The following is a 26,181-nucleotide window of genomic DNA, read 5'->3' on the forward strand; positions in this document are numbered from 1 at the left end:
GACTGGGATGCCATTAAAGTTCATGTGCTTCTAATTCCTCCTGTATTGTATTGTAACTGTACTGTCTGACTTCACGCCGTAAATCGCTTCGCAAACTGTTGGCGCCAAATAAATCCTGTATAATAATAATAATAATGGCCCAGATTCAGGTAGCAATTGCGCCTGCGTAACCATAATTACGCAGCGCGATTGCTGACTTGCGCCGGCGCAAGGAGTTCTCCTGATTCAGAGAACTCGTTACGCCGACTGCAGCCTAAAATCTGCGTGGCATAAGGCTCTTATGCCACGCAGATTTTAGGCTGCATTCTTGCGTTGACCGCTAGGGGGCACTCCCATGGTGGTCAGCGTATAGTATGCAAATTGCATACTTACGCCGATTCACAATGTTGTGCGCCCCCTGCGTACGCAAGTTACGTCGGTTGCGTACCGCGTCTTTAGCGTAAGGCTGCCCATGCTAAAAGCAGGGGCAGCCAATGCTAAAGGATACCTGGCGTTCCCGCGTCGCGACGTTCGAATTTTACGTTGTTTGCGTAAGTGAATCGTGAATGGCGCTGAACGCCATTCACGTTCACTTTGAAGCAAATGACGTCCTTGCGACGTCATTTGCGACGTCATTTGCCGCAATGCACATCGGGAAAGTTTCCCGACGGAGCATGCGCTCTACGCTCGGCGCGGAAGCGCACCTAATTTAAATGATTCCCGCCCCCGGCGGGATCATTTACATTAGGCGCCCTTACGCAGGGCAAGTTAACACAGCGCCCCCGCAATTTACGGAGCTACTGCTCCGTGAATCGCGGGCAGCGCAGAAAATTTGCGCGGGCGCAGGGCAAAAACGCTGCCCTGTGCCTGCGTAAGAAAGGCGCAGATTCTTACTGAATCTGGGCCAATGTGCGCATCCCAATACTTTTAGTAATAGAGCCGCATACTTACACTGTAAGTGTGCTCCTCAGTGCCATCTTGTGGCCATAAAGCAGTATTTTCTACACTCACATGAATGGCGGAGTATATATCCTGAGAGCAATCGATTTTTCCCTATTTGGATTTAAATGTAGTTTTGATGGATGAACAGCTATGCAGTTTGTAATCACTACGTCCAGATGAAAAGAGACTCGCGGGTTCTCAGAGTCAGGGGCAAGTCACCACAGACGATCGATCTGTAATATTGTTCATGGTTTAATAAAAAAAATAAAAGTAAGAGAATCTCTCAGTATTAATGAGTCCATTCTGGTCCTGGATGATGCTGAAGTGAGATTCGCACACACCGGTCTCCTCTTCTTATCCTCAGTGGTGCTTCTGTGATAGTTTAATGGTGACGGTCTTCACTTCCGTGTATTCCGCCAAAGCGTATTCACCCCTGCGAAGAGAACGGCCATTACTGAGAGCGGCGAATGCCGGAATATTATACACAGCCAATGCTGGCCTGACATATGAAAAAGTATTTGGGCCAGATTCACGTAGCTCAGCGGATCTATAGATCCGCTCGATCTACGTGAATTAAGATCCGCTCCCGCAAGTTTAGGAGGCAAGTGGGTAACTCACAAACCACTTACCTCCAAACTTGCGACGGCGGATCCTAAATCCCCCGGCGGAATTAAAATTCCGCGGCTAGGGGAGTGTACTATTTAAATCAGGCGCGTTCCCGCGCCGATTTAAATGCGCATGCGCCGTCCGGGGAATTTCCCGGCGTGCATTGCTCCCACTGACGACACTAGGACGTCAGTGGTTGCGACGTGAGCGGGACTTGCGACTCGCGTGTTCGTGAATCGGCGTACGCAAACGACGTAGGAAAAATTCTAATTCGATGCGGGAACGCCGGCTATACTTAACATTGGCTGCGCCTGATAAAAGAAGGGGTAAGTATACGACGGGAAAACCGCTACGGAAACGACGTAAGAACACTGCGACGGGTCCGCGTACGTTCGTGAATTTGCGTATCTCGCTGATTTACATATTATTTATCGTAAATCAGCGGGAACGCCCCCGGCGCCATTTTTAAATTGAAAAAAAGATCCGACAGTGTAACACAGTGTAACACTGTCAGATCTTAGTCCTATCTATGCGTATCTGATTCTATGAATCAGGCGCATAGATAGGACCAGTGTAAGTCAGAGATACGACGGTGTATCTGTAGATACACCGTCGTATCTTTGTGAATCTGGCCCATAGAATCAGGTTCCGCATAGATCCCCCTAAGATCCGACAGGTGTAAGTGACTTACACCGTCGGATCTTAGGCTGCAATTCCCGGCCGGCGGCTAGGTGGCGCTTCGTTTTTTTCTGCGACAAATATGCAAATGACGATTTCTGCCGATTCAGAAACGAATGCCCGCCCGCGCATTTTTTTTTTACGTCGCTTGCGTTCGTCTTTTTCTGGCGGATATTTACCCCTGCTATGTGAGGGGTATCCTATGTTAAGTATGGCCGTCGTTCCCACGCCGAGTTTTGAATTTTTACGTCGTTTGCGTAAGTCGATTCAGAAAAGAGCTGGACGCAAGTTACGCTCACGCCGAAACCAATGACGTCCTTGCGACGGAAATTCGAGCATGCGCACTGGGGAAAAATCGCGGACGGCGCATGCGCTGTTGGATCGGCGCCGGGACGCGCCTGATTTAAATAGTACACTCCCCCTAGCCGCGGAATTTGAATTCCGCCAGGGAGATTTACGATACGCCGCCGCAAGTTTTGAGTTAAGTGCTTTCTGAATTAAGCACTCGCCTCAAAAACTTGCGGCGGCGGATCGTAAATCAGATAGGTTACGCGGATCTAAAGATCCGCTAATCTATCTGAATCTGGCCCAAGGACATTTAAAAGCAAAATGGAAGGATGAGGTAAGTGAAGGAGGACTGCACTAAGGTAAAGGAAGATATTTAGGAAAAATTAAATTTGTACCTTTACAACCCCTTTAAAGTCCCAAAACTACTCTTTTCTATTGTATATCTTTAGATAGATTTTTACTCCAAAAGCATTGTATTTAAATAAATTTGATAAAAATAAAAAAAAATGTTTTAAATAAAAAGAAAATCTAAATTTAAATAAAAAAAAGAAATCAAATAATAATAAAAAAAAATCATTCATTTAAATACACCCTGCACAAGTGTGAATATATGAATGCGCATCCAGTTTCTGCAGGATGAATAGCTCTGAGTTTGTTACAAATAACCCCCCCCCCCCCCCAGGAGGTATATTCTGTAAATCAATGCTTGATGCAATAATAATTTAGAGTCACTACCGTGTTTCCCCCGAAAATAAGCCATAGTCGTATATTCATTTTGGCAACAAAAGATACAGTAGGGCTTATTTTCGGGGTAGGTCTTACCATGTACTGTGCTGTCTTCTCTCCCCCTCTCCCTCCCTGCCTGTCAGGAATCCCCATTGTGAACCGAGTTAAAGCGGAGGTCTGCCAAAAAAATATTAAAAGCCAGCAGCTACAAATACCGAAGCTGCTGACTTTTAATAAATGGACACTTACCTGTCCTGGGTTCCCGCAATGTCGACAGCATAAGATGAGCAATCGCACTCGGCTGCCCCCGCCGCCATTGCCCGGTTCCCTACTGCGCATGCGCAAGGTTCGGCCGCTGTCTCCTGGGACCTGTGTGTTTCCCAGAAGACAGCAGGGGGTGGTGACGCCAGGGCTGTCTTAATGAGAGGGCATACCTGGGCACTGCCCAGGAGCCCCAGCTGCATGGAGGGCCCTGCCCTTTCTCCAAAGCAGCCCGGGCTGCCCTTCTACACCCTAGATATCCCCCCAGCACTCTGATCCCTCTACACCCTAGATATCCCCTACCTCCTACCTACTTGATTTCTGTTTACCTGCACTGTCTCCATTGTAGAGGCCCCAGAGCATTACTTTGTCCAGGGGCCCATGATGCTATGAAGACTGCCCTGGGTGACGCGAAGGGGCGAGTCTATTCCCGGAAGTGGGTGCAAATACCTGTATTATACAGGTAACTGCACCCACTCCCCCCCTGAAAGGTGCCAAATGTCACACCGGAGGGGGGGAGGGGGGGGGGGTTCCGAAAAGCGGAGGTTCACTTTCTGTGTGGACCTCCGCTTTAAAATGCTTGTAAAATCCTATAATCCACTCTATTACAGTATTATATAATGTACAATGTGTGCGTTTCTGTAATATAATTGTGCTAAATATCTTCGTTATAGCGCCGTTCCGCGCTTCTGTGACCCGCCGGAGCTCTCTTCCCAGTAATTATATTACAGAAACACACACATTGTACATTATATATAATACTGTAATAGAGTGGATTATACGATTTTACAAGCATTTTAAACTAGGGCTTATTTTCTGGGTAGGGCTTATATTGCAACCCTCCTGGAAAATAACGCTAGGTCTTATTTTCGGGGAAACACTCAATAATAAAAATAATAAAACGGTTGCCATGGTATTGTTTCTTTTCTTCTTCTTTTTTTTTTTTTAATGAACCCAGTAAACTTTATTAACATCTGACAAGATATACTTACAATTCTCTGCCATTTCCTGACATTTTGAAGCCTCCAAAGGGAGTCTGTGCATGAAGAGCATTGTAACAGTTTATCCTACAAAAGAGCAGAGTGATTAGTATAGGAGACATCCACTGTACCAGATACACTTTACTTACTATACCGGCTATTGATAACAAACTAGCTAAAAGTGACACTACACTCTCCATTTTTTTTGTAAAATATGAAAGATGATGTTACACCGAGTAAATAGATGCCTAACATGTCACGCTTTAAAATTGCGCACACTCATGGAATGGCGCCAAACTTCGTTACTTAAAAATCTCCATAGGCGACGCTTTAAATTGTTTTACAGGTTACCAAATTAGAGTTACAGAGGAGGTCTAGTGCTAGAATTGTTGCTGGCACTCTAACGCACGCGGCGATACCTCACATATGTGGTTTAAACAGCGTTTACATATGTGGGCGGGACTTACGTGTGCATTCGCTTCTGGGCGCGAGCTACCGGGGACAGGGGCGTTTCAATTTTTTTTTATTTATTTGTTTATTTTTTATTTTAATTATTTATTTATTTTTTTACACTTTTTTTTTTCCGATCGCTTTTATTCCTATTACAAAGAATGTAAACATCCCTTGTAATAGGAATAGTGTGTGACAGGTCCTCTTTAAGGAGAGATGCGGGGTTAATAAGACCTCACATCTCTCCTCCAGGCTGGAAAGAATGAGATCGTGAAAAAACATTCACAGATCTCATTCTTACTAGCCGCAATTGCGGTTTGTTTACTTAGGGGTACCCGGGCGTGACGTCATCACATCGTGCCTGGGCCTCCGACGGTCATAGAGATGACTGGTGACCATCTGGTCACCAGTCATCTCTATGCTGCACATCCGGCGGACGGCGATCATCTCTCCGGGCCCCCCGATGGCACTGGAGAGCCCGGAGAAACACCGGATGGCGGCGGGAGGGGGGAGATGTCCCCTCCCGCCGCCTATAAGGCCTCGTACACACGACCGGACCAGTTTCCGCGGACATGTTCGGTCGTGTGTACGGCCGATCGGACAATTTTCCAGCGGATCGGACAGGTTTCCAGCAGACAAATGTTTCTTAGCATGCTAAGAAACATGTCCGCTGGAAGCCTGTCTGTCGGACATGTTTGGTCGTCTGTACGACTTACCGGACATGTCCGCTCGGCCGAAAGCCCTCGCATGCGTGGAAGTGATTCGATGCATGCGTGGAAGGGTTGACCTTTCAGGGTCGCGCACGTCACTGCGTCATCGTCGCAGCGACGGCGTGGCCACGTCACCGCGTATCCTGTCCACGCGGATTTCTGTTTGATGGTGTGTACAACCATCAGACAGAAATCTCCAAGCGGACATGTCCGATGAAAACGGTCCGCGGACCGTTTTCATCGGACATGTCCCCTCGTGTGTATGAGGCCTAAGAACGATCAAGCGGCGGAACCGCCGCTATGATCGTTCTTACGGTGCGCAGGATCGCCGCCGGAAGAAAATGATATCTGAATGATGCCTCAAGGTGCAGGCATCATTCAGATATCCCCCCACAAAGTACAGGACGTCATATGACGTCCACCCGGGATAACAGATCCCCTTTTTGGACGTCATATGACAGCATGCGGTTTTAAAGTGGTTAATTAATACAAAGTGTAAAAATAGCGGACCTGACATTTATCAATCAATATTGTATATAAAATACAGTAAAACCTCGGTTTGCAAGCATAATTAGTTCCAGAAACATGCTTGTAATATCAAAGCATTTGTTTTACAGGGTATAAAAGAGAAGAGAGGCTCCTCTTAGGCCCGTACACACGAGAGGATCTATCCACTGGAATTTATCCGTGGACCGGTTTCAGCGGATAGATCCCCTGGTGTGTACGATCCAGCGGATATTTTTCCCGGCGATGGATTTCCAGCGGATCAAAATTTCTTTACATGCTAAGAAATCGATCCGCTGGAATCCAGTCCAGCGGATTGATCCGATGGTCTGTACAGACTCACCGGATCAATCCGCCCGAATCCATCCCTCGCATGCCTCGTAATGTTTCGACGCATGCGTGGAAGTCCTTATATTACAGCTTCGCGCACGTCGCCGCTTCATCATCGCGGCAACGGCGCGACACGTCACCGCGGAGTACAACCATGAGATCAAAATCCGCCAGAGGATCGATCCTCTCGTGTGCACTAGGCCTAAGTGTAGCAATAAGTTGCTAAATGTTGTACCTTCATTAAATGTAACCATAGTGCTACACTTAGAGGATCCTCTCTTCTCTATTATACTCAGTTGTGACATGACGCTACTCTTATATCAAGACATCGCTTTTATATCAAGGCAAAATGTATTAAAACATTTTGCTTGTCTTGCAAAACGCTCTCAAACCAAGTTACTCTCAAACCAAGGTTTTACTGTGTAAGCAGCCCAGTACAAGGAATGTCACATGACCTCTGATGTCGGCGCCACTGATACCCACCATACTGTTCCAGACTGCAGGGCAGAGGCCACACTCAGTGCTTTATCCAGGCTCTCGGTGAAGACAGCGGCTGTCAGTCCGTACTCCGTGTTGTTGGCCCTCTTGATCACGTCATCTATGCTTTTAAATTTCAGAATGGACTGGACGGGTCCGAAGATCTGCAGGATATACAACGTGAGATGAGTAACTGATACCAACCCAGAGAAAGACACTGATTTACCCATAACTCCTTGATTAAAAATAATGCTCTTTAGCAAAGAACATACATTCCACATCCACAAGGTTTAGGAGTGTGTATATGGGAATGTTTGACCATTCTTCTAGAAGAGCATTTGTGAGGTCAGGCACTGATGTTGGACGAGAAGGCCTGGCTCACAGTCTCCACTCTAATTCATCCCAAAAGTGTTCTATCGGGTTGAGGTCAGGACTCTGTGCAGGCCAGTCAAGTTCCTCCACCCCAAACTCGCTCATCCATGTTTTTATGGACCTTGCTTTGTGCACTGGTGCGCAGTAATGTTGGAACAGGAAAGGGCCGTCACCAAACTGTTCCCACAAATTTGGGAGCATGAAATTGTCCAGAATGTCTTGGTATGCCTTAAGAGTTCCCTTCACTGGAACTAAGGGGGCCAAGCCCAACCCCTGAAAAAACAACCCCCCACACCATAATCCCCCCCTCCACCAAATGGTTTGGACCAGTGCACAACGCAAGGTCCATAAAGACATGGATGAGTGAGTTTGGGGTGGAGGAACTGGTCCTGACCTCAACCCGATAGAACACCTTTGGGGTGAATTAAAGTGGAGACTGTGAGCCAGGCCTTCACATCCAACATCAGTGCCTGACCTCACAAATGTGCTTCTGGAAGAACGGTCAAACATTCCCATAGACACACTCCTAAACATTGTGGACGGCCTTCCCAGAAGAGTTGAAGCTGTTATAGCTGCAAAGGGTGGGCCAACTCAATATTGAACCCTACGGACTAAGACTGGGATGCCATTAAAGTTCATTTGTGTGTAAAGGCAGGTGTCCCAATACTTTTGACAAATTAGAGCAAATAAATGGCATTGACTTTAACCACTTAAGACCCAGACCTTTAGGCAGCTAAAGGATCCGGGCAGTTTTTGCGATTCGGCACTGTGTCGCTTTAACAGACAATTGCGCGGTCGGGCGACGTGGCTCCCAAACAAAATTGGCGTCCTTTTTTTCCCACAAATAGAGCTTTCTTTTGGTGGTATTTGATCACCTCTGCGGTTTTTATTTTTTGCGCTATAAACAAAAATAGAGCGACAATTTTGAAAAAAATGCAATATTTTTTACTTTTTGCTATAATAAATATCCCCCAAAAATATATATAAAAAAACTTTTTTTTCCTTAGTTTAGGCCGATACGTATTCTTCTACATAATTTTGGTTAAAAAAAACGCAATAAGCGTTTATCAGTTGGTTTGAGCAAAATTTATAGCGTTTACAAAATAGGGGATAGTTTTTTTGCATTTTTATTAATTATTTCTTTTTTACTACTAATGGTCAGCGATTTTTCTTGTGACTGCGACATTATGGCGGACACTTCGGACACTTTAGACAAATTTTTGGGACCATTGTCATTTTCACAGCAAAAAGTGTTATAAAAATGCATTGTTTACTGTGAAAATGACAATTGCAATTTGGGAGTTAACCACAAGGGGGCGTTGAAGGGGTTAAGTGTGACCTCATTTGTGTTTCTAACTGTAGGGGGGTGTGGCTGTAGGTGTGACGTCATCGATTGTGGATCCCTATAAAAGAGATCACTCGATCGATGACACTGCCACAGTGAAGAACGGGGAAGCTGTGTTTACACAGGGCTCTCCCCGTTCTTCAGCTCCGGGGACCGATCGCGGGACTCCAGCGGCGATCGGGTGCGCGGGTCCAGCTGTCACAGTCACGGAGCTTCGGACCGGGTCGCGGGCGTGCGCCCACGACCCACGGCTGGGCACTTAAAGAGGACGTACGTGTACGTACCTGTGCCCAGCCGTGCCATTCTGCCGACGTAAATGTGCAGGAGGCGGTCCTTAAGTGGTTAAAGGTCATCCAGCGATAATGCCGGCATGGGGCAGGGTATGTAGTTGTTTGATACATTTCTTTAAAACAGTAAGGTTAAAGCGGTATTAAACCCAAATGAAAATATTTATCATATTGCAGCTTACCAATTCTTAGATATGATGTCTAGTTGTCTTTTTTAGTCTCTCTTTCCTTTATTTTCACCTGGTGATCCAGTCAGTAAAGCTGGCCATACATTATACAGTGGAACCTCGGATTACGAGCATAATCCGTTCCAGGAGAATGCTCGTAATCCAAAGCACTCGCATATCAAAGCGAGTTTCCCCATTGAAGTCAATGGAAACGAAAATAATTTGTTCCGCATTGACTTCAATGGCATGCAATACCGCATGTGGCCAGAGGTGGGGGGGGGGGGCACCGGGGAGCCTCTGAATCACTTGGAAAGGCCCGAGGACACCTCGGCTGAACTTGGAAAACCTCGGAAAGGCTCGGAAATGGAGTATTTCCGAGATTTTCTGAGCATTTCTGAATAACGCAGGACGGCGCCGCTCGGCTCCAGTGCCCCCTTACCTCAGGCCAAACGCAGTATTGCACATCGCTTTGGCTTGAATTCTGCTTGTTTTGCAAGACAACACTCGCAAGCCGAGTCAGGTTTTTAAAAATACAATGGGCTAGATTCATAGAGAGTTACGCCGGTGTATCAGTAGATACGCCGTCGTAACTCTGAATTTACGCCGTCGTAAATTTAAGCGTATTCTGGAAACCAGATACGATTAAATTAGGCTAAGATACGAGCGGCGTAAGTCTCCTACGCCGTCGTATCTTAGGGTGCATATTTACGCTGGCCGCTAGGTGGCGCTTCCGTCGATTTCAGCGTAGATTATGCAAATGAGCTGGATACACCGAATCAGAAACGTATGTGCGCCGGGCGGATTTTTTTACGCCGTTTGCGTAAGGCTTTTTCCGGCATAACGTTACTCCTGCTATATGAGGCATAGCCAATGTTAAGTATGGACGTCGGGACAGCGTCGAGTTTTGCATCATTTACGTCGTTTGCGTAAGTCGTTCGCGAATAGGGCTTTGCGTAAATTACATTCACGCCAAAAGCATTGACTATTTGCGACGTGATTAGGAGCATGCGCACTGGGATACGTTCACGGACGGCGCATGCGCCGTTCGTTAGAGACGTCATTTACGTGGGGTCATGATTTATTTACATAAAACACGCCCACCTCTTCTCAATTTGAATTCGGCGTGCTTACGCCGGCAGATTTACGATACGCCGCCGTAACTTAGGGCGCAGGTTCTTTGTGAATCCAGCCCCAGCCTCACTAAGTTACGGCGGCGTAGCGTATCTACGTAGCTACGCCCGCACAAACTTATGGCGGACTATATGAATCTAGCCCAATGTTCGTATTGCGAAACACCCGCATTCCTCGCAATCCGAGGTACCACTGTACAATTTTCTTATTCAATATCCTTTAGATTTACCTTCAACTATGTAGTGCAAAGGCCTGCCCGATTCCTACAAAGCTAAAGTATTTAGGTGTGACCTCATGATATGGTTTTGGTCAATTAGACTAGACTACCTCTTCCTTGGCGATCCTCATGTCGTCGGTCACGTCGGAGAAGACGGTGGGCTTTATGAAAAATCCTCGCTCTCCAACGGCGGATCCACCGCACTCCAGTTTGGCTCCTTCATCTTTCCCGCTTTGTATGTATTCCAGAACTTTATCGAATTGCTCCTGGTCAATCTAAGAGGACCCAACAGACAAGTCACATTTACCATTACGATTACGATCACTTGAACGAGCATAATAAAGACCACATGGTGAGCACTCAACTCAACCGGATCCAAAAGACTCAAGTTGGCCAAAAAGGCTTAACTCTAAGGCCCTGTACACACGATCGGTTCTTCTGATGAAAACAGACCGATCGACCGTTTTAATCAGAAGAACCGATCGTGTGTGGGCCCCATCAGTTTTTTTATCCATCGGTGAAAAAAAAAATAGAGCCTGTTTCAAATTTTTCTTATGGTTAAAAAACCCGATAGAAAAAAAACGATCGTCTGTGGTGAAATCCATTGGTCAAAAATCCATGCATGCTCAGAATCAAGTCGACGCATGCTCGGAAGCATTGGACTTCATTTTTCTCAGCACGTCGTAGTGTTTTACGTCACCGCGTTGGACACGATCGCATTTTTAACCGATGGTGTGTAGGCAAGACTGATGAATGTCAGCTTCATCGGATATCCGATGAAAAAATCCATCGGATTAGATTCCATCAGATATCCGATCGTGTGTACAGGGCTTAAAGGAGTTGTAAAGGTAAAAGTTTTTTCACCTTAATGCATCCTATGCATTAAGGTAAAAAAACATCTGACAGCACCGCCCCCCCCCCCGAGCCCCCGTTTTACTTACCTCACCGTTCGAAAGTCCCGGGCACGTGCTTGTCATCTTGCTCGGTTCCCAGCCTGGCCGTTGATTGGCTAGGCTGGGCGGATTGATAGCAGCGCAGCCATTGGCTGGCGCTGCTGTCAATCACAGCAGATGACGCGGCGTGCCGGGGGGCGGGGCCGAGTGATACAGTCGGCGGCTATGGCCGCTGCTGTATCACGGGAGCGCGCTCGCAAAAGCTTTCCACCATGCGAGGGAGCTCGCATGAACGTGGAAAGCTTTTGCGAGGAGGAGCCGAGACAGCCGCCGAGGGACCCCAGAAGACACGGATCCGGGTCACTCTGTGCAAAACGATCTGCACAGTGGAGGTAAGTATAACATGTATGTTATTTTTATTTTTTTTAAATTGTACCTTTAGTGTTCCTTTAAGGCCCCAATCACACCTGAGAGTTTTGGAGCTTGAAGCTCCAAAACAATGGAGGGGGGAAAAATCAATTATTCTCTATGGAAATGGTTTACATCTCCACTCTATGGCCCAGATTCTCAAAGGAGATACGCCGTCGTATCTCTGAGTCCGCGCCGTCGTATCTATGCGCCTGATTCTTAGAATCAGTTACGCATAGATTTGTATTAGATCCGACCGGCGTAAGTCTCTTACGCCGTCGGATCTTAACTGCATATTTATGCTGGCCGCTAGGGGCGTGTACGCTGATTTACTCCTAGAAATATGTAAATCAGCTAGATACGCGAATTCACGAACGTACGCCCGGCCGACGCAGTACAGATACGCCGTTTACGTTAGGCTTTTCCCGGCGTAAAGTTACCCCTGCTATATGAGGCGTACCAATGTTAAGTATGGACGTCGTTCCCACGTCGAATTTTGAAAATTTTACATCGTTTGCGTAAGTGGTTCGTGAATAGGGCTGGGCGTCATTTACGTTCACGTCGATAGCATTGGCTTCTTGCGGGTTAATTTGGAGCATGCGCACTGGGATACTTTCACGGACGGCGCATGCGCCGTTTCGTAAAAAGCGTCATTTACGTGGGGTCACATAAAATTTACATAACACACGACCACATCTACCACATTTGAATTAGGCGGGCTTACGCCGGCCTATTTACGCTACGCCGCCGCAACTTTCGTTTGAGAATACGGCACTTGCCTGTAAAAGCCTGTAAAAGTTGCGGAGGCGTAATGTAAATAGGATACGTTACGCCCGCACAAAGATACACGGTTCTACGTGAATCCGGGCCTATGTCGCCTGAAGCTCAAACAAGTTCTGGAGCTTTTTTTTGTCGCTCGAATCGGTCAGATTTGGGCGTTTTTTGGTACGTTTGGATTGTCATAGAAATTAATGGAAACACACCATTCGCGCGCAATTTTCTGCTCAAGTTAAAAATAAAATAGTAATAATATATGAATAAATAAATGTAAAATAAATACATAAATAACTAAAAAAATCATCATATATAAGTAAAATAAATGAATATTATGTAATATTACATTAATAAATAATAATTAACCTCTAATTTAAAAAAAACATTAAATACATTTTTATTATTATTATTATTATTAATAATAATAATGCTAATAATAATATAACGATAAACACCCAGACACAAACAAAAAAATACAATAATAATAATAATAATAATAATTTATTTTGTGTAATGCCCCGTACACACGAACGGTTTTCCTGTCAGAAAAAAAAAAACTATGGTTTTCCCGACGGAATTCCTCTCAAGCCTGCCTTGCATACACACAGTCACACAAAAGCCCGGTGAACTTTTGACTGCCAAGAACGTGGTGACGTAAAAGACGAACCGACAAAATTAAGTTCTATGGGCCAGATTCACGTAGAATCGCGGCGGTGTAACGTATCGTAGATACGTTACACCGCCGCAAGTTTTCATCGCAAGTGCCTGATTCACAAAGCACTTGCGATGAAAACTACCCCGGCGGCCTCCGGCGCAAGGCGGGCCAATTCAAATGGGTGTTTGCCATTTAAATTAGGCGCGGTCTCCCGCGCCGGACCTGCTGCGCATGCTCCGTTTCGCAATTCCCGTCACGCTTTGCGCGCCGTGACGTCATTTTTTCGAACGGCGACGCGCGTAGCGTTATTCCGTATTCCCGGACGGCTTACGCAAACGACGTTATTTTTTACATTTCGACGCGGGAACGACGGCCATACTTTATACAGCAATACGTTTGCTGACTAAAGTTAGGGCACCAAAAACGACGGGAAACTATACTAGCGGCGACGTATCGAACGCGAAAACCCGTCGTGGATCCGCCGTAACTCCTAATTTGCATACCCGACGCTGGTTTACGACGCAAACTCCCCCCAGCAGCGGCCGCGGTACTGCATCTTAAGATCCGATATCCAATTACACCTGTCGGATCTTAGGGATATCTATGCGTAACTGATTCTATGAATCAGCCGCATAGATAGAAAGATACGCAGATAGACAGCAGATACGCCGTCGTATCTCTTTGGTGAATCTGGCCTTATGCTTCCGAGCATGCGTCGAATTGGTTCCGAGCATGCGTGTTTTCTTTCTCTTCGGAAAAGCATACAGACGAATGGTTTTCCTGACGGGGAAAAAAAGAGACCCTGCTCTCTTTTTTTTTCTGGTTTCTTTGTTTACAAGTGACAGCTTTGTAACCCCCCTGAACTCTGCACTCTGTGTGTAATGCAATCCTGGTATTTAATGCCCCTTTAAGACCCTCCTACTGTTTGTGAAATCTGAACGGGTCGTGGTTGAGTTCCTGCACCTATTTTCGGAGAAAAAAAGCTCTGGTTATATATATTTATTTGTGTGGCTCTGGCCATACCTGAGGACCGTGTTCTGTTTTGAAATCAAATGGATCTCCGAGAATCCGTCTCTTGGCGTGGTCCACGCTGCGTCTCACAAACTCTGGGTACACCGATTCCTCCACATAGACCCTGGAGGCTGCCGTGCAGCACTGGCCTTGGTTGAAGAAAACTCCTTGATGGGCACATTCCACAGCCAGATCCACTGCAATACAGAGAACATCGGATTGGAGCATTAGGAAAGCATCTTCTACTATTAGTTAACCACTTCATTACTGGGCACTTAAACCCCCTTCCTGCCCAGACCAATTTTCAGCTTTCAGCGCTGTAGCATTTTGAATGACAATTGCGCGGTCATACAACACTGTACCCAAATTATATTTTTATGATTTTTTTTCCCACAAATAGAGCTTTCTTTTGGTGGTATTTGATCACCCCTGCGGTTTTAATTTTTTGCGCTATATACAAAAAAAGACAGAAAATTTTGAAAAAAAAAACAAAATTTTTTGCTTTTTGTTATAATAATATCCCATTTTTTTTATTTTTTGCGATATTGCGGCGGACGTATCGGACACTTTTGACACTATTTTGGGACCATTCACATTAATACAGCGAACAGTGCTAAAAAATGTATTGATTACTGTATAAATGTGACACCGCCGATCGCGGGAACCTGGCGGACATCGCGGCCGTGAGGCACGCGCATCGGCTTCTCAGCGATGCACCAGGCACAGTGGGCCAGATTCTCGTACCTGCGGCGCAGCGTAACGTAACCCGTTTACGTTACACCGCCGCAAGTTTTCAGTCTAAGTGCCCAATCCACAAAGCACTTACCTGTAAACTTACTGCGGTGTATCGTAAACACGTCCGGCGCAAGGTGGCCCAATTCAAATGGGGCGGGTACCATTTAAATTAGGCGCGCTCCCGCGCCGGACGTACTGCGCATGCTCCGTTCGCAAATTTCCCGACGTGCTTTGCGCGAAATTACGACACGCCGACGTGTTGAGAATCGCGACGTGCGTAACGTATTTACGCCGGGAAAACAAAAAAATTCAAAAGCGACGCGGGAAAAACGGGCATACTTTAACATGGTGGAGTAATTTTACACCATGTTAAAGTACCCCTAACTTTGCGACGGGAAACTAAGACTTGTAACGACGGGAAAAACCTTTGTGGATCGCCGTAACTGCTAATTTGCATACCCGACGCTGGTTTACGACGCAAACTCCCCCCAGCGGCGGCCGAAGTATTGCATCCTAGGACCCGACAGTGTAATTCAATTACACCTGTTGGATCTTAGGGCTAATTATGCGTAACTGATTCTATGAATCAGTCGCATAGTTAGAACGGCCCTAAAACAGAGATACGACGGCGTATCAGGGGATACGCCGTCGTATCTCTTTTGTGAATCTGGCCCAGTGTTTCCCCGCTGTGCGGGGCGCGCGGGGCGCGCGTGGGGAATGTAAATAGCAGGACGTCCACCCGCAACTTGAGAGCCGCGCTGTTGACATCTTTCGTCTATAGCGCGGGTCTCAAGTGGTTAAAGGCAAAACTTTTTTTGTTTGTTTTGGATAGAGTGAAGAGGGATTAGAAACCCTGGCAGTTTTTTTTTATTGCATTCTGTGTCCCCGTTAGAGAGATTCACCCTATTTGTCCTGTTTACCATTTTTACCAAAAGTGAAAGAAAATCAGAAATTTTAGGTTGTACACAGAACAGTAAGGCCCCATACACACGATAGAATCCATCCGCTGAAAAATCCCAGCAAATGGGTTTCAGCGGATAGATCCTATGGTGTGTACACGCCAGCGGATCTGTTTCCGCGGATATATCTCCCCTGGGATGGATTCCAGCAGATCGGATATTTGCTGACATGCAGAACAAATCTATCTGCTGGAATCCATCCCAACGGATGGATCCGCTGGTCTGTACAGACTCACCGAATCCATCCGTCCGAAGGGATGCCCCGCATGCGTCGTAATGATTCAACGCATGCGTGGAATTCCTTATATGACAGTGTCGCGCACGTCGCCTCGTCATAATCGCGGTGACGGCGCTAAACGTCATCGCCAGAGGATTTCGGCGCGGATTTCAATGCGATGGTGAGTACACTCCATCGCATAGAAATCCGCGGATTTCTCGAGAGGATTTATCCGTGGAAACGGTCCGCTGGACCGTATCCGCGGATAAATCCTCCCGTGTGTATGGGGCCTTAACAGGGGGGAAATCTCCCAATGGGGACACTAGCTCTGATGACAAGCAGGGATTCCCTCACTTCCTGTTTTGGCAATGGGACAGGAAGCGAAGGGAAACCTCCCCAATGGGAAACAGAGGCCAAAAAAGAAACCGTGACAGGGGTTATAACCCTCCCTTTTTTCCCTAAATAGCTTCCTTTACCTTAGTGCAGTCCTCCTTCACTTACCTCATCCTTCCATTTTGCTTTTAAATGTCCTTATTTCTTCTGAGAAATCCTCACTTCCTGTTCTTCTGTCTGTAACTCCACACAGTAATGCGAGGCTTTCTCCCTGGTGTGGAGTGTCGTGCTCGCCCCCTCCCTTTGACTACTGGAGAGTCAGGATGCCCACTAACACACAGCTCCTTTCTTTATCTGCAACGTAGAGAGTGTCCTGATTCTACTGTGTGGAGTTACAGACAGAAGAACAGGAAGTGAGGATTTTTCAGAAGAAATAAGGACATTAAAAAGAAAAATGGAAGGATGAGGTAAGTGAAGGAGGACTGCACTAAGGTAAAGGAAGATATTTAGGAAAAAAAATTGTATCTTTACAACCCCTTTAACCACTTCTGCCCCGGACCACTTTTTGCGATTCGGCACTGCGTCGATGTAACTGACAATTGCGCGGTCGTGCGACGTGGCTCCCAAACAAAATTGGCATCCTTTTTTTTCCACAAATAGAGATTTCTTTTGGTGGTATTTGATCACCTCTGCGGTTTTTATTATTTGCGCTATAAACAAAAAAAGAGCGCCAATGTTGAAAAAAAGCAATATTTTTTACTTTCTGCTATAATAAATATCCCCAAAAAATATATAAAAATACTTTTTTTCCTCAGTTTAGGCCGATAAAAAAAATCGCAATAAGCGTTTATTGATTGGTTTGCGCAAAAGTATAGTGTTTACAAAATAGGGGGTATTTTTATGGCATTTTTATTAATATTTTTTTTTACTAGTAATGGTGGCGATCAGCGATTTTTTTTCCGGTACTGCGACATTATGGCGGACACTTCTGACACTTTTGACACATTTTTGGGACCATTGGCATTTTTATAGCGATCAGTGCTATAAAAATGCATCGGATTACTATAAAAATGCCACTGGCAGTGAAGGGGTTAACACGAGGGGCGGGAAAGGGGTTAAGTATGTTCCCTGGGTGTGTTCTAACTGTAGGGGGGGTGGACTCACTAGGGGAAATGTCTGATCGCTGTTCATACATTGTATGAACAGAAGATCAGCATTTCTCTCCCTGACAGGACCGGGAGCTGTGTGTTTACACACACAGCTCCCGGTCCTCGCTCTGTAACGAGCAATCGCGGGTGCCCGGCGGCGATCGCGCCCGCCGGGCACGCGCACGGGGGTCGGGGGAGAGCGGGCGCGTGCACGCGCCCCTAGTGGCCTGCGTGAGAGCCGACGTTATATTACGTGCTCTCGCGCAGGGGAGCCAACCTGCCGCCGTAAAACGACGGTGGCAGGTCGGCAAGTGGTTAAAGGTCAAAAAATCAAAAAATTTAAAATGACTGTGTATTGTCACATTTACCTATTTACATATATTTTCTCTATAGAAATAGAACAGTCAGCTCACGCTCAACTCCTGAAGAAGGAACTGTCCCCGTCATAACAGGAATTGTATGCCTCTTATGTGAATCCGAACCATGTAGGGTTGTTACTGCAATGACAATCTGTTTTTTGACTTATGTCTATCAGTACAATTGTGAATTGCGGCAGTTGAGTAGCTGTACCTTATTTATTTTTTATTTCTATTGTTCCACCATTGTTTTTAAACATTTACCTGTTTTATAATACAATTTATACTTTTATATACACCGTATTTATCGGGGTATAACGCGCTCCCGCGTATAGCGAGCCACCCTAAAGTTGCCCGAATTCCTGTGGAAAAAAGTTTTTTTGTACTTACAGTTTTGGTGTCTTGCGCGGCGTCCATCGGCGGCCTCGTCGGGTCCGGCGTCCGTCTGCGGCTTCGGGTGTCCTCTTCGTCGGGTCCGGCGTCCTTCTGCGGCGTCCTCCCATCCTCCCCGCTCGTTTCCCGCACTGAGTTTGAATACTGCGCCGACATACACTGAGCGCAGTACACTCGTGTATCGTCGGGCAGGCTCGGCAACTCTCGCGCTGACATCCTGTACGCTCAGTACGTCAGCGCGAGAGGCGCCGAGACTGCCCGAAGATACACGAGTGTACTGCACTCGGTATATGCCGGCGCAGTATTCAAACTCGGCGCGGGAAAGCGGGTATCGGCCTATACCGCGCACCCACGATTTTGCCCTGATTTTCAGGGCAAAATAGTGCGCGGTATACGCCGATAAATACGGTACTTTTTGTACTTTTTCACGGTATCCTGGTCTGGCTTCCTGCCCGCACTATCCCTTGGGGTTTCTCTTTTGCCTCGTTTCCACTGAGCGGATCGGTTCAGTACGGTACGCTATTTTGGGTGTTTCCATTATGAAAGTGTGCCATAAAACCGAACCGTACCGGACCATTCTGGGTCCTGCTTTAGATGTGGGGCCATAGAAAATGGAAAGGTTCCATTAGGGCGGAGATGCAATACATTCCACTGATTGGTGGACGCGCTAGGCATTTTTTCTAAATCCTGTATGGTCCCTGACGGTCCGATTTGCAGTGGAAACGCTCACGAGAATAGACCGGTCCATTCTAAACCGTTCCAAATTTACTGACCCGAACCGTTCCATTCAGTGGAAACAAGGGGCTAGATTCAGGTACATTTGCGCTTTTTTTACGGAGGCGCAGGGCAACTTTTTTTCCCCTTCGCCCCCGCAAATTTTCTGCGCTACCCGCGATTCACGGACCAGTAGCTCCGTAAATTGCGTGTGCGCTCTTTAAAATTGCCCGGTGTAAGCGCGCGCAATTTAAATGATCCCGTAGGGGGCGGGAATCATTTAAATTAGGCGCGTTCCCGCGCCGATCGTAGTGCGCATGCTCCGTCGGGAAACTTTCCCGACGTGCATTGCGGTAAATGACGTCGCAAGGACGTCATTTGCTTCAAAGTGAACGTGAATGGCGTCCAGCGCCATTCACGATTCACTTACGCAAAATACGTCAATTTAAAATTTTGCGACGCGGGAACGACGGGTATACGTAACATTGGCTGCCCCTGCTAATAGCAGGGGCAACCTTACGCGAAAACCGCCGTACGCAAACGACGTAAACTGCGTACGCAGGGCTCGCGTAACGTTGTGAATCGGCGTTAGTATGCAATTTGCATACTATACGCAGAGCACAACGGGAACGCCACCTTGCGGCCATCGCAAGAATGCAGCCTAAGATATGCGGGCATAAGAGCCTTATGCCACGCATATCTTAGGCTGCAGTCGGCGTAACGAGGTTCCTGAATCAGGAGCATTCGTTACGCAGGCGCAAGTAAGCAATTGCGCTGCGTAACGATGGTTACGCAGGCGCAATTGCTCTCTGAATCCGGGCCAAGGCATTTGTTTTCTCAAATTATTTTGGGATGTGGCAGCAAGTCTCAGGATTAACCAAAGTTCAATCTAGTTTCTCTTTCATAACTTTCTAACAACTCTTCTGGGAAGGCCATCCACAAGGTTTAGGAGTGTGTCTATTGAAATGTTTGACCATTCTTCCAGAAGCGCATTTGTGAGGTCAGGCACTGATGTTGGCCGAGAAGCCCTGGCTGGCAGCCTCCACTCCAATTCATCCCAAAGGTGTTCTATCGGGTTGAGGTCAGGACTCTGTGCAGGCCAGTAAAGTTCCTCCACTCCAAACTCGTTCATCCATTTTTTTTAATGGACCTTGCTTCCTGTTTACACTGTGATCAACAGTGATTGGACACGGCTGATCATGTGGTATAGGTAGATTCAGTAAGAGTTAGGCCGGCTTATCAGTAGATAAGCCGACCTAACACAGAATCTACGCCGACTTATGTTTAAGTGTATTCTCAAACAGAGATACGCTTAAACATATCTAAGATACGACGGCTTACGCCGTCCTATCTTAGATTGCAATATTTCGGATGGCCGATAGGTGGCGCTTCCATTGCGGTCGGCGTAGAATATGTAAATGAGTAGATACGCTGATTCACGAACGTACGCCCGGCCGACGCAGTACTTTTACGCCGTTTACGTAAGAGATAGAGTTAAAGTTAGAGCTAGGCCCTATTGAAATAGTAATGTCAGGTATGGCCGCTGTTCCCGCGTCGAAATTCAAATTTTTTACGTCGTTTGCGTAAGTATCGGCCAAGTCGTCCGTGAATCGGGATTTACGTTGTTTACGTCCACGTCAAAATCAATAGGCCTGTGCGGTGTACTTAGCCGCAATGCACACTGGGAAATGTAGGCGCCCGGCGCATGCGCAGTTCGCAAAAAACGTAAAAGACTTAAGGTTAAGCCCCATTAACATACAACACGCCCCCCTCAAACACATTTGAATTAGGCGCCCTTACGCCCGCCGATTTAGGCTACGCCTAAGTAGGTAAGTACATTGTGAATCATGTACTTGCCTAGCTAACTTACGGAGGCGTAGCTTAAATGCCTTAAGCTACGCCGCCGCAAAGTTAGGCATAGGTACCTGAATCTACCTAGTAGAGTCTCCGTCAGAGAGAAATCGGTGTTGCTGTCTGCCAGGCTGACACGCCGCACCACCGATCGCCGCGCTGTTATCCTGAAAGATGTCATATGACGTCCAATCAGGATAATGCAACCAATGTCCGGCCGTCGTTCTGTTATAGGCCGGGTGGGAGATGGTCATCATAATACCTTCATTCATCCATCCCTTCTCATGAATTTTCACAATAATACCAGGTGCCTCTCCACCTCCAACGGGATGTGTTCCAATTGGTTTGTTCAGCATCAGCTGATGTCAGTTACATAAGGCTCATGACTGGAGGAAGCAGTGACAAGGTATGGGGCAGTTTCGCAACCTTGCGGTTCACTCCTCGGCTTTCTTCCGTGTATAAGATGACCCTCAATTTTTAGTCGAATGATTTTAGACAAAAGTAGCGTCTTATACACGGAAAAATACAGTCCTTGGGCCAGATTCTCGTAGATCCGCGTATCTTTGCGCGGGCGTAACGTATCCGATCTACGTTACGCCTCCGCAACTTAGACGGGCAAGTGCTGTGATTGACGTTTCTCACGAACGGCGCATGCGCAGTCCATGGAAATCTCCCAGTGTGCATTGCTCCTAATACTCCGCAAGGACGTATTGGTTTTGACGTGAACGTAAATTACGTCCAGCCCCATTCACGGACGAGTTACGCAAAACAACGTAAAATTTTCAAATTTCGTCGCGGGAACGACGCCCATACTTAAAGCGGAGGTTCACCCTAAAAAACAACTTTGTACCATGCCATCCAGCATACTAGCGTCAGCTACAGTATGCCTTTATTATTTTAGTTTCGTTTCAGACTCCCGCGGGGAAAGGCGTTCCTATGAAGAGGGGAACATGATTGACGGCCGGCTATGGCGCGTCACGCGTTCCGAAAATAGCCGGAGTAGGACTCGGCTCTTCATGGCGCTATACGGCGCCTGCGCACAGACTAGGAGCTGACTGCGCAGGCGCCGTATAGATCCGAGTCCTATCTCGGCCATTTTCGGAAAGCGTGACGCGCCATAGCCGGACGTCAATCATGTTCCCCTCTTCATAGGTACGCCTACTCTCCGCGGGAGTCTGAAACTAAACTAAGGGATTAAACTGTAAGTACAGCGCCAAAAAAATAAATAAAGGCATACTGTAGCTAACGCTAGTATGCTGGATGGCATGGTAGACCAAGATTTTTTTTTTCTTAGGGTGAACCCCCGCTTTAATATTGGTACGCCGCATTTACGCCTCATATAGCAGGGGTAACTATACGCCGGGAAAAGCCTAACGTAAATGGCGTAAATGTACTGTGTCGGCCGGGCGTACGTTCGTGAATTCGCGTATCTAGCTGATTTACATATTCTAGGCGTAAATCAGCGTACATGCCCCTAGCGGCCAGCGTAAATATGCATTTAAGATCCGACGGCGTAACAGACTTACGCCTGTAAGGGAAATCTATGCGTAACTGATTCTAAGAATCAGGCGCATTGATACGACGGCGCAACTCAGAGATACGATGGCGTATCTGGAGATACGCCGTCGTATCTCGTTTGTGAATCTGGGCCCTTGTTGTTACACATTTTACTTGTTGAATATGACCACATTGGGCAGCGCAGTGGCTTAGTGGTTAACACTTCTGCCTTGGTCACATAACATTGGCATATGAATCTCACACAGTGTACAGGAAGACATTTTTATTCTAATGTTAATAATGTTACAAATGTTTAAAAACTTTAATAAAACTTTTATTTTTTAAAAAATAAAATGTATAGGATGTAACTCACTGTCGGCATCTTTAAACACGATACATGGATTTTTCCCGCCAAGCTCCAGGGTGACGCGCTTCAAATTGCTGGCAGAAGCTGCTTCTTTAATCAGTTTGCCAACCTGTGTGCAGATAGATTACATGTCAACTTCAACAGAATGGCAATACCTGCGTCATTAATACAGATGTAGCAATATAGGGGTAGATCCTCGTACAACGGCGCATTATTGCGCCGGGCGTAGCGTATCTAAGATACACTATGCCGCTGTAACTTACTTGGCTTTGTTTCGAATCCTCAACGAATTCGCGCCGTAAGTTACAGCGGCGTAGTGTATCTCTTGCGGCGTAAGGGCGCGGAATTCAAATGGATGTAATGGGGGTGTGTTTTATGTAAATACGTCGTGACCTGACGTAAACAATGTTTTTTTTAACTGCGCATGCGCCGTCCCTGGGGGTATCCCAGTGCGCATTCTCGAAATTTAACCGGAACAAGCCAATGCTTACAACGGTGACGTCATTCTACGCAAATTCCTATTCGCAAACGACTTACGCAAACGACGTAAAAAATTCAAAATTGTACGCGGGAACGACGGCCATACTTAACATTGAGTACGTCTCATAACAACAGCTTTAACTATACGCCGGAAAAAGCCGAACGCAAACGACGGAAAAAAATGCGCCGGGCCGACGTACGTTCGTGGATCGCCGTAACTAGCTAATTTGCATACTCGACGCGGATTTCGACGGGACCAAAAATTTGCAGCTTAGATCCGACGGCGTACTAAGACGTACGCCTGTCAGATCGATCCCAGATGCCGTTGTATCTTGTTTTGTGGATACAAAACAGATACGACGCAGGAAATTTAAAATTACGCCGGCGTATCAGTAGATACGCCGGCGTAATCCTTTTGTGGATCTGCCCCATAGACTGCAATTGCAATGTACAGCGATTCCCTGTCGTTTTACCCATTGTGTTACCCCTCTGGTGTCCAGCGTCACTAACAGACTTCATATTTGTGAGCCCAACCAACTGGATTGTGGGACTAGTAGTTCCTCAGAATGTCTGTTCCTTCGCACGACTATACACCCGGACTACATATCCCAGGGATCTTTGCTGCCATCATTGGGAGACTTCTGGGAGGAGCTATAAAAGCGGCCAGAGATCCGCCCCATGCTCTCTTCTTCCTGGGCTTTGTTTCTAACGGACCTCTCAGCATAGGGAGAGTGAGGTCGTGGTCTACCACGCGGTGTACAACATTCCAATCCGGCCGCGGAGGGCCTAGCACTACCAGCTGTTCGTCAGACATTTATTCATCATCCACTCGGCAGTCCGACAACCCGCGCTTCCTGCTTCGCATTGGTGGGTCGTCACAGGTGGGTCCGCTGCAAGGTAGGGTGACCACATTTCCAAACTACCATTCAGGGACACCCTCCCTTCCCAAAAATGAGCTTGTGCTGAAATGAATCACAGCACAGTGATTGGACACAGGAGGCGGGATTTATGGTTTCTCCAATCACAAGCAGGGGGTGGGATTATGCTCCTCCAGGCATTCCCAGCCAGGACAAGTACTGTCAGTGAGTGAAGTGGTGAGGTGGCGGCCCCTCTCACTCACACTGTATTGTCCTGGAATGAATGTGCCCGGGACAGACCTGCAAAATGCGTGACTGTCCTGGGCAATCCGGGACACGTGGTCACCCTACTGCAAGGATGTCACTCCGAGAAGGCATTAAATCGCCCTGGTCGTTGGCGAGAGGGCAATCGCCCACCATTTGCAAATCTTTCCTTTGTTGCTTTACTGGGACACTGTGTACAGACAGCTTTACCTTTGGAACACTTTACTGCACTCAGGGATGGACTGGCCATTGGGACTACAGGGAGTTTCCCGGTGGGCCAATGGCTCAGTGGGCCGGCTTCAGTGACAGCGGACTGCCACTCCCTCCGCTCCTCTGTCTCTCCCTTCCTGCAGCGCTCACCTCCTCTCCCTCCCCGCAGTGCTCACCTGGGGGGGAACAGAGAAGCAGGGGGAGGACCAGAGGAGCAGGGGGGACGACAGAGGAGCATGGGGGAGGGGACAGACAGCTGACTCAACAGCTAAGGCCTGGGAGTTTCTCACTTCTGCCTAATCTTGTCCCATAAGGGGGAGCACCAAACGGATTCTTTGCCCCGGGTGAAAAATTGTCTAGCTTCCCCACTGGTACTGCCTATAAGGCCGAGTACTCACGATCAAACATGTCCGATGAAACCGGTCCGTGGACCGTTTTCATCGGACATGTCTGCCCGGGGACTGCCCGGGGACTTCTGTTCGATGGCCGTACACACCATCGAACAGAGGTCCAAGCGTAAACAATACGCGGGGCGTGTCGCCGCGTCGATGACGCGGTGTCGCCGCGACAATGACGCGGCGACGTGGGTGGCCTGCCTTTAAAAGGCTTCCACGCATGCGTCGAAGTCATTCGACGCATGCGAGGGATGGCGGGAGGCAGGACATGTACGGTAGGTCTGTACAGACGACCGTACATGTCCGGCCGGACAGGTTTCCAGCGGACTGTTTTAAAGCAAGTCCAGGAAACAGTTGTCCGCTGGAAACCTGTCCGATCTGCCCGAAAATGGTCCGCTCGGGCCTACACACGGCCAAACATGTCTGCTGAAACTGGTCTGCGGACCAGTTTCAGCAGACATGTTTGGTCGTGAGTACGGGGCCTTAGAGTACCAGTACCAGCTGCTCTACTCTAATAAAGAAGAACGGCTAGTGGCTAGTGAAGGGGGAGAGGGGGCTTGGGTGGCCGGCGGGAGTTGTCCGGCCGCTGTGGGAGAGACCTGTCAAAGTGGGCCAGTCTGGATGAAGTCCAGGGCCAAATTTTTGTCCCAGTCCAGCCCTGACTACACTTCTATTCGAACACTGTACATAGACACCTTAAGTTACAACCATTGCAGGAAATATCATTACCTTGTTACTGCACCTTATTGGATATAGTTAATGAGCTCCGACTGGCGGTGAAGACATTGATGTTTTTGCTGCTTAAAGGACCCTATTATCGTTCTTGTTTAGGTGGATCTCTCATTAGGATTAAAAGTTGTATAGGCTGGCCTGGGTTTCCCTTTAGAAGTATTGCCTGCATCAATGCTTAACGCTTGCTTATTCTTTCAGGTCATGTTCACGTGGTATTTCATAGTACATACTTTTATATAATAATTTAATACTGCCCTATGTGCTTTCATATCTGTCATATATGTATATCTGTATATATATATATATATATATATATATATATTGTGACAGGAAGTCAGGTAAATCTGGGGGTGTTGTCACAGACGGGAGATACATTTCTGCCTTGTTTAGAAAATTCACCAATTACTATCAGGTGTCGGCTGCAAAGGTAGCCAGAAAGGTTTAACCACTTCCATACAGGGCACTTACGCACCTTACTGCCC

General features: G+C 47.2%; 1 protein-coding gene across 1 annotated transcript in view; it reads right to left on the reverse strand.

Moving 5' to 3' along the window:
- Window positions 1–839: 839 nt before the first annotated feature.
- The window catches only part of ALDH1A3 (aldehyde dehydrogenase 1 family member A3), a 69,854-nt gene continuing 44,512 nt past the window's right edge, over window positions 840–26,181 (reverse strand). Inside the window, exons 8-13 of the mRNA XM_040342320.1 lie at window positions 22,768–22,870; window positions 14,204–14,388; window positions 10,561–10,725; window positions 6,938–7,095; window positions 4,473–4,547; window positions 840–1,354 (exon numbers count right to left, since the gene is read on the reverse strand). Of these exons, the coding sequence (XP_040198254.1) occupies window positions 1,282–1,354; window positions 4,473–4,547; window positions 6,938–7,095; window positions 10,561–10,725; window positions 14,204–14,388; window positions 22,768–22,870 (759 nt within the window). The 3' untranslated portion in view covers window positions 840–1,281. The remainder of the gene's footprint in view (window positions 1,355–4,472; window positions 4,548–6,937; window positions 7,096–10,560; window positions 10,726–14,203; window positions 14,389–22,767; window positions 22,871–26,181) is intronic.

This window comes from Rana temporaria, chromosome 3, assembly GCF_905171775.1.
Source record: "Rana temporaria chromosome 3, aRanTem1.1, whole genome shotgun sequence".
Lineage (NCBI taxonomy): Eukaryota > Metazoa > Chordata > Amphibia > Anura > Ranidae > Rana > Rana temporaria.